The sequence below is a fragment of the Pyrgilauda ruficollis genome, unplaced genomic scaffold (genome assembly GCF_017590135.1).
Source record: "Pyrgilauda ruficollis isolate IOZ18807 unplaced genomic scaffold, ASM1759013v1 scaffold233, whole genome shotgun sequence".
NCBI classification, from domain to species: domain Eukaryota; kingdom Metazoa; phylum Chordata; class Aves; order Passeriformes; family Passeridae; genus Pyrgilauda; species Pyrgilauda ruficollis.
This window is the reverse complement of record NW_024522873.1, coordinates 642,398-651,839: the sequence shown is the minus strand read 5'-3', so window position 1 is coordinate 651,839 and position 9,442 is coordinate 642,398. Positions and strand designations below refer to the sequence as shown.

Genomic DNA, 9,442 nt, shown 5'->3' with positions numbered 1-9,442 from the left:
TAAGTGCCTGTCGTGGGGATTAATGGGAGCCTCTGACTCTAATGGGGCTGGGAGGGGGGCAAGCTGATGGTGCTGCACAGAAATCACAGGGTGTCGTGTGCCAGCTGTGCTGGGTTTGCTGAGAAATCCTAAAAGGAGGAACAGATTTCACCCTCTGGATGCTGCCTGGAATGAAGATCATCATTGCAGGCAGCTTGTGAGCTGGGAAAGAAGAGGATGGGGATAATGAGTATTGCAGCAGTTGGCTGATAAGGGGAGCTCCTGTGGCTGGAGCAGCTCTCTGCTGTCCCCTCCCTGTCCTCACTGCTGCAGAGGGGTCATTTCTGCTGTCCCCGTGCTGGGCTGGGAACGTGGGGCCACTTTGGGCTGGGCTGCTGCTCCTGGAGGGCTCTGAGCTCCCTGTGGGAGAGCCCAGGCCCTGCTCTGCCCAGGTTTGTGCAGGGAGGGAGCCAGGGTGCCTGTCACACTCCCATCCCCAGGGTGGCTGTGGAATAAATTGGAGAAACCCTGGCGACAACTCTGGCAGTGGGCGTGGGGGGATGATGGAGCCCAGAGCAGCACCTGGGACTGACCTGCACCCCCTGAGCCCCCAGGCAGAGACCCCAGGGCCTCTCCCAGCTCATCCCAGCCAGGGCAGAGCAGCTGGGGCGGGTGGGAGCTGCTCCTCCCCATCCCACAATGCGGATTTTCATCGGGAGCGCTCCGTGTGCCCTGAAATATGAATGACTGAGAACTCAGCTTATGAGAGGTGGCAAATATGCTGATCTCCGCATTTTTTAACATGAGAATTTTCTAATAAAAAGGAGCCTTGGAGCTCTTCATGAATTAGGCATCAGGAGCCAGAGCAAACAGCGCTGAAGGTGCCCCGGTAAAGCCCTTGCTCACACAAAGCTCCGAGAGCAGGATTTGCTGAGAATCCCTTCCCCATCAGCCCCAGACCTCTGTGCCACTGCCTTGCCCTGCCTGTTTCCTGGTAGATTATGGACTCTCCTGGCTGCAGAACAAATCCCTGCCCTGCCCTCGGCGCTCAGGGCAGGAACACAAACCAGGAGCCAGCCCAGCCGGCCACGGTCCCTGTCCCACCACATCCCCCCTGCTCCTGGCCAAATCCAGAGCCAGCTCCTCCCTGCCCTGCCCTGCCAGCACTGATTCCTCTGCTCTCAATACTACTAAGGCAGAATAGAGAATTTTTAATTCCCGTTTTTTAAATTCCCTTTTTTATTTTTTTGTCAACCTTTCCTCATTTCCCAGGACCCTTGTTGCCAGCTGCAGCATGCAGGAGGCTCTGGGTAGGTGGCCCCATTCCCACAGCCCTGTAGGACTGGGAAACACCCAGACCCCTCACTCTGCCCCAGCTCGGAGGGATTTGGGGGTGTGGGGGACATGGGAGAGGATGTGGCAGTTTCTGGTGGCACCACAGCCCTGCCAGCCCCACAGCAGACCCCGCACTGCCGGTGCTGGAGTGCCAGGCTCAACTTCATCCTCTCCCCACTCCTCCTCACACGTGGCAGTTCATGCAAGGATTTTAAAACTATTGAAGATTCTTTTAAAAGAAATGCTTCCCCACCCTTCCCTTTCCTTTTTTTTTTTTTCCTCCAAAGAAAAACCCCCCTCCATGGCAGCTGTGAAATATGGATTATTTACCTCCAGACTGGGCACGAGGCTGATCCAGCCTTAGAAGTAAATGCATATTTAGTCTTTAAGGCATATTTGTCCATGTAAATACATATTTTGGTATACACATTCTTCATAACACAGTTCTGTGGGCTCTGTGGAGGTTTTGGTAGCAGAACATTTGCCATTGTCTATTTTGAACACTTGCTCAGAAAATGTGCAAAAAAAGCAGCTGTCACTGGGATGGGTTTAACACTCCTGGATCTTAAAAACAGCATCGACTCTAAAAAAAACCTATTGAAAAGTTTAAAAAAAGCTGTCTGGCTCTGAAGGATCCTGCCAAGACACAAACCCTTGAGAAGCTGCATTTGTTCCCGAGTTGTGAGACGCCTCAGCTGAGTGTCAGCTCGGTTCCAGGGCCAGCAGCCGTGTGACAGCAGTGTCACCGCTCACTCCGCGTGGGGACACAGCCCTGAGTCACTGCACCAGGAGTCCCTCCCGGCCTGGGGGCTCCAACGGGGCAGCAACCTGCTGGAAATCCTCAGCTAAACCTTTCCTTTTGGCGTTGGGAGGGTGGGAACCCACAGAGGCAGACCCGACCAGGGAAGCACAGAACAAAGCTGCGACCGCTGCCCAAAGTGCCCCCACAAAGGAAGGGCTGGAGGCAGCCCCAGGCAGCCTCCCACCCTGCAGCCCCTGGGAATGGCTGTGGGCACTCTGGAGCCTGCTCTGGAGCGCAGATCCCAGCGCAGCTCACCTGAGCCAGGTGTGTCCCCTGACCCCTGTGCTGCAGCTCCAGCCCTGCCCAAAGCCTGCAGAGCCTCTCAGTTCCCTGCCCCTCACACCCCAGCACGCTCCTGCCTCTCAGGAGCACCCCTGGCACCCAGACACTGCTGCTGTTGTGGGCTTGGCCTTTTCTTTTCGGGCTTGACAAGAACAGCTTGTTTCCCCCCCGAGTGAAAACCAAATGTGGGACAGGATCTCTCGTCCGTGCCACCCAGTGGCTCTCCCTGGTGCGAGTGCAAACATTCGACACTTCACCGCACGCTCCTTTTTTCATGTTTAATCAAGCTGCTGTTCATTCTATTCTGTTGCTGGAAAGATCAGGTTCCAAATATCAGGAATCACTGGAATGCAATGTATCACTGGAAAGCAGGGTTTGATCCAGCCACAGCATAGAAGCCTCTCCCAGTTTTACACACATGGGTTGGGTTATCCATAGCCTCGTTTTTCCCTTCATCAAACTGCACTGACACAAGACTTCCTGCAGCACCACTGTTTCTAGTGAATGGATTCTAAAATAGAGCACTTTAAAGCTGCAATACAAGAGAGATCGGGATATCGGGACTGATAAACTCATTTGAGGTGAGTTTGTACCCTTTCCTGGCAGAATGGGCTTGTTCATGTTATTCCAGGTTTTAAAATATGCCACGTTTCTGAACACAGCAACTGCTTGGCACACGGCTGTAAATAATGAGAGAAATAATACAGTCTGTCACTGACCACATGCAGAGTGACCCAGGATGTTTTATTGCCATCTTTTGGAGTGAGCATCTCTGTTTTCTCAGCAGGGACAGCAGAGGCACCACACCTCCTGGCTGCACACTGGCCTGGGACACTCAGACCGAGCCCAGGGAGCTCCGAGTCCTCCCTGCTGCAAAAAGGGGATCTCGGGACTGCTGAGCATTCCCAGGGCCCAGCTGGGGCTGCTCGTGAGCAGAAAAACTGGGGAACTGGGAAATTCCGGTCACCTGCTGGGGCTCAAACACAGCCTGGGAGTGATCACAGTGAAAGTGGTGCTGCCCCACCAAGGCCAGGCTGGAGGGGCTGGCAGCAGCCCGGGGGAGTGGAGCTGTCCCTGTCCCTGTCCCTGTCCCTGTCCCTGTCCCTGGCAGGGGTGGGATGGGCTGGGCTCTGAGGTCCCTCCCAACCCAACCCAGCCCAGCCCGGGATTCTGTGATAAGGATTTTGTTATTCCTGCTGTCAGTAGTTGTTGGTGAGCAGGTCAGGAGCTCTTGGGGCCACCAGGGGCTGCGGTGCCCAAGGGCTGCTGGCCAGGGCCACCCCAGGGGGTGGCACAGGTGGCAGTTCAGGTGGCACAGGTGCTGCGAGCAGCCGTGCGGGGCTGTGAAGGATACAGCACCATTGCACAGGATTTCTGGGCTGCTCCTCAGGGTGTGCCAGCAGGGTCCCCTCCACGGGAAGGTGTCTGGGGGCAGGCAGGGACAGCCCTGGCCAGGGGAGCAGGTCCCCCAGCCCCACCTGCCCTGGTGGCCCCCCCAAGCACGGCCCTCAGCAGGAGCACCCTGCCACAGGGATATGTGGAGATGGAAAATTGATACTCCAGGGATTTGCAGGTGTCTCATGGTTCAAAGCATCCTTTATCATTGCTAAATCAGCCAAACCAGTACAAAATTGAGTGCAAGAAAAATACCAATTCACGTCGGCTTTGCCAGCAATACAAAAGGGACGATCCTGACGTTTACAGCCAGGTGGGGATTTGGCTTTAGGGGAACATTCCGACATTCAAAAGGTGCCACAAAATCATTTGAGTTCTGTTTTCTAATGGGAAATGTCGTTTTTACAGAGGTCACCTACTGCTCGGTGGTGGTGGAGGGAGGGACAGGAAGGAGTTGGTGCTACCCTTGAGCTGAGCCCTGCCCTGGAGCAGCTCCCTGCAGGGCGAGAGGAGCCTTTCCTGGGAGCCCAGGGCACCTCCGTCCCACCAAGAGATCTCTTGTGCTCAAAAGGATGCTCCAGCATTTCCCAGAACACATTCCAGACTGGTTGGAGAGGAAGAGGAAAGTCGTGTTTCATGAAGGCACAACCATGCTGAATTGGCAGGAAAGAGGGAAGAGAACAAAAGCAGTACTGCACAACGCAGTTATAGGACAAGGCTCATTCTTGAAACCTGAATATCATGCTAGAAGAAAATCTAGATATGTGTAGTATTTTGAAGAAATATTTTGAAGGCAATATTATTTGAATTTTTTTTTTTTTTTACTCAAAAAAGAACGAATGTTTTTTGTGTAAGTTTGGATAGAATGCTAGTTGAGAAGGGAACTGAATGTTTGTATTGCAGCCTTAAAGAAGCACATTTTTACTGCAATATCCTTTTTTTGTAAACTACAGTCTGCGACTCAGCAGACCATGACTGAATGCTTCTGAAAACTTGTCGATTACAAACATGAAATCACAATTAATATCCTCTAAAAGTAATTTCAGAGTTCTCACGTCTTAAAAAAGGACAATGTGTACTGCTCCACAAGGTAATGCAGCTAATCAAAAAAAAGGAGTCGAATTAAAGTATTTACATAATGAGCAATTCTACAGAAGGCGATCATCCCCATGTAAGCACTGATTATATCCCACGCCGCTTTTAACAACTCTACCAGATTGGATCCAGTCATCAGCACTTTCAGAGAATCCTTAAAAGCCTTTTATGGGTCTTTACATTTAGTGCAGAAGGATGTTCTTCAGGTAGAATATGCTGCTGAGGGAGGACAGCGTCAACACCAGGGACCAGCAGGAGAAGAGCACCTCGGCGTGCCCGGTGATCCCGTACTGGGCTGTGCTGGGAGCTGCAAGGCAAGCACAGGGCTCAGTGACCGTTCCCTCTCTCAGCCCCCCACATCCTCCTCTTCCAGGAGTCCCTCTCAGGCCAGCAGCAGGGTCTCTTTGGAGAGCAGAGCAGGCTGTGGGCACAGCCCAGCCCTGCTGCCGACCCGCCCAGGGAACGGCCCCGCTTGCTCCAGAGCAGAAATTGTTTTTAAGGCAAGCACTTAGAAATGGGAGTGCTTCATTTTTAACCAGCTGAGTAATCGATCCATTTTTAAGTTACTGAGCGTGAAGATCTGCAGTGCAATCAATGAGAGGGGACTGGATTAAGCTCTTGTGGAAAACAGCCCATTTTCTGCCCAGCTCCAGAAGCCAGAGTCTGACAGTGGTGCTCAGCTAGAGACATGAATACTCATTTTGAAGAAATTGTATTTATTTGCTTACCACAAAGCCTTTCTCAAATTCCTGGGTAAATGCACACAAAGTGCAGAGGGGAAACACAAGAAAGCAGTGCTGAGGAGCAAGGGAGGAGCTGGTCCCTGGGGCTGGGAATGTCCCAGCTGTGCCCCAGGGATGGACCTGGCAGAAACCCTGCCCTTGACAGGACAGGGGAACGGCCTCAAGCTGGATGAGAGTTGATTTAGATGGGACATTGGGAATTGGGAATTGTTCCTGGCAGGGTGGGCAGCCCTGGCACAGGTGCCCAGAGCAGCCCCTGGATCCCTGGCAGTGCCCAAGGCCAGGCTGGACACTGGGGCTGGAGCAGCTGGGACAGTGGCAGTGTCCCTGCCAGGGCAGGGTGGCACTGGGTGGCTCTGAGGTCCTTTCCAACCCAAACCATGCCAGGACTCTGTGAAACCCATGGGTTTGCTCTTGGAAAGCCACAGGCAGCAGGGAGCTCCAGGAGCTGCTCCCTCACCTGCACCAAACCCTGTTTGCTCTCCCAGGATGCAGCCTCCCTGTCCCAAGCTTGTTCAGCCCAAATCCTGGATCAAATCCAAATCACCAACGTCCTTTGGTTTCTGTACAGACCCCTGCAGCTCCACTTGCAGCCTGTGACATTTTACTTGGCGCAGAGAATGTGACACATCCCAAAATCCTCTTTTCCCCCGTGCAGAAGGGTTCAGGTAATAAACCCAAAACAAAACAAGACTGAACTTGGTTTTGAAGCTTAGTTTAGTGACTGATGACTGTGACTAACTGCAGGCCAGGGCACTTCCTCTCCTCTCATTACAAAAGGACTTTCTGTGCTAAGTCAGGATGACAAATCAACCTTTAATTTATTACCAGGGCTGGGTGAGGAAGCTGAAGCATAACACAGGTGCTATTTCATTTTACGGTATGAAGAGAGTTTCCCCAACTTAAGGATAATTTGAACTACAGTAGCTATAAAAGCGAGCGGAAAATTATGTAAATCTGATTTCCTGCATATGAACCAGCTCTGTCTTTCCAGGGCTTATTAAATCATACCTGGATTGTTTCTGCACAAAGGCAGTAGGGGAGTTAATGGGGGGAAAATGCACTGACTTGGGAGATAATAGAAAAGTTACAGTTCCCAAAGCTGCCTGAGCAGGAGAATTGGATGGAAAAGGAACCTGAAGGAGAAGCAAACCTGGAGAAGCTTAATTATCAATTATGATGTCACACGAGGCCTGCTGGATGACACATAGTTTAAAATATTGGGCCAGACTCTTAAAAATTCTTAAAAATTAATAATCTCCTGCAGACTTTTTCTTCACCCCCTCAGAATTTTGATTAATTTTTCCTGTGGCTCCCTGAATTCTTTGCTGGCCAAGCAGAACGCTGTTGTGGATATTAATAAAATTTCGTAGCTTTGTGCTGATGTATAAACTTTAAAAATAAACACACCTTTAAAATTTAAAGACTCTTAGCATGGTCTGCTCAGTCCTTGATCTACCCTGAGTAATTATTTTGGTAAGGACTGAGCAGTCCTTGCTTTCCTGTGCCAGGCCATGCAAGGTCACTTTGGTCTTGGACTTGGTGATTTTCAAAGCACTTTTGGATGGTTCTCTGTGTCAGACTAAGCCCTCAGTTTAGGGAAAAATGAAAAGGTTTAAATGTTTGGGAGCAGCATAAACCAGCTGCCTTTTATTCCCCCACTGAAATATTACCATGCCATTGTTTCACACACACACACATGAGCTCCCAGTCTTAATATTTATGCAGGGAGGTAATGGTGGAGGAATGTGTGCTCAGGCTTTAAATAAAAGCTGGGATTATTTGAGTCTGTGGTTACACCTGCAGCCACCCTGGGCACTTCCACAGCCCATCCCCAGCGTGGCACAGGGCTGATTTCAGAGGGCTTGGGTGCCCAGAGCGGGGAGGAGAGCTGTGTCCAGGGAGGGTCAGGATGCACTTGAGGGGTTTCTGCAGGGAAGGGCTGCCCAGCCCTGGCACAGCTGCCCAGCCCTGGCACAGCTGCCCAGGGAGGTTTTGTTCCCCATGCCAGGGGCATCTCACACCCCGTGGGTGTGACACCCGGGCACACAGCTCAGGGGTGGCCCTGGCAGTGCTGGGCACGCTTGGACTCCATGGCCTGGGAGGGCTTTTCCAACCCAAACGATTCCATAACTTTATGATCTGGTGCTGCAAATTCCCTTCAGAGCCCGGGGAGTGACACCTTGAAATGCCTGAAAAGAAAGTGAATTTCCATCTAGGAAAAGACTAAAACGAGCTCCACGAGCAGCCTGATGTCTGAAATACCAAATGACCCAGGATTTGGAAGACACAACGAGCTTAAAATGTCAGCTGCAGCCACTGGGGGGTAATAATTTACTTTTGTGCTGCTGGGTGAGTCAGATTTTGCTCAGAGCCAGAGTGGCTGCATCCCTCTGGGAAAGGGGCAGGGGACACACTCAGAGCATCCCCGGGGGCTGGGAAGGGACCCACAGGGCTGGGGGTGGAAACTGAGGTCGGGGGGACCTCAAATGTCCCCTCAGGGCAAGGAGAAATCCCTGCCTGGGCCGTGGCACCGCCCCAGTGCCAGGCACACCTCGGGTGCCCACGTGCCTTTGTAAGCTCTCCTTCCTTCCGATTTAGGGATTATTGGACCTAATCCCAATGTTTTACACCAGCCAGCACTTGTGGAAATATTTAAGACACCCTTAGCACAGATAGGATTATATTCAGACATCTCTCCTGGTGCTGAATAGAAAGGAACAAAGTAATATTATATCAGTATCTCTAATTAATACAAGAGATTAGGAGAAGTGCTATGCTGGAACACACAAACCAGCATTTCCTAGCACCAAGGGCTGCATTAACCAGAAATAATTATAAGCTTTAATGCTGATGCTGTGTAGACAAAAGCAGAGACCCCTTTAGGTTGTCTGAATAAGCAAGACTAATTCTTTTAAATGGATTATGCAGGGAGATGTTAATAAGCATTTCATTTAACCATATTCAGGTTAATCATTTACTAAAGGAAAGCCTTAATAAATTGGATTTTTTGGTGCGACATTTAAAACATACAGAGAAGGAAGGAATAAACTAACTCAAGGTCAGAGCAGTAAGGCAGAAAAGAAGGATGAGAAAGGCTAGGCTGTCAAATAACGTTCTTTTAAAAGAAAAGATGGGGAGATAATGGGCCTCAGAAGGCTCGGCGAGGCCTGAGGATAACATCTCTACATTCTGTTCCACTTGAAGCTGCTGGAGGATTTATGGCCGTGGAGGAGCAGGTCGACAGTCTGTAAAAGACTCTGTTAGGGAGCAGCAGTGGTGATGGGCAGGGGGTGCCTGCAGAGTCTGGAACCAGCTCCTCTGCCCGGGGGAAGAGGCAGCAGGAGAACCCTCCCTGGGGGCCAGGGCAAAGCTTGGCCTGGGGAGAGCAAAACCTGCAAGTCTTGTCCGAAAATGGATCGGGGGATGTGTTTAGTCCCGTGCAAATGCAATCATGCTGGGGATGAGCGCCCAGCAGGAGCTGCTCTGGGTGGGAGAGGCAGCAGGGAAGGTGAATGGATCACTGCAGTGGGAGCCGGGTGGAGGCTGGGCCAAGCAGAGCTTTGGCACCATGGCAGCACCTGGAGAAGTTCCAGAAGGGTGGAAATGCCTTTGGAGCAGGCGTGTGGGCACTGCAGGTTCCCTCCAGCCCCGTGCTCCTCCAGCCCTGGCCTGGTTTAAAACATCCCTCCTGGGCTGGGCTCAGCTCTGGGGCGTCCCCAGCCGTGGATCAGCCCTGGGTCAGTCCTGGGTCAGTTCTGGATCAGCCCTGGGTCAGTCCTGGGTCAGTTCTGGATCAGCCCTGGGTCAG

General features: G+C 51.7%; 1 protein-coding gene across 1 annotated transcript in view; it reads right to left on the bottom strand.

Moving 5' to 3' along the window:
- Nucleotides 1-2,471: 2,471 nt before the first annotated feature.
- Nucleotides 2,472-9,442, bottom strand: part of NEGR1 (neuronal growth regulator 1) — a 166,914-nt gene continuing 159,943 nt past the window's right edge. Inside the window, exon 7 of the mRNA XM_041469437.1 lies at nt 2,472-5,195. Coding sequence (XP_041325371.1) covers nt 5,071-5,195 — 125 coding nt within the window. The 3' untranslated portion in view covers nt 2,472-5,070. The remainder of the gene's footprint in view (nt 5,196-9,442) is intronic.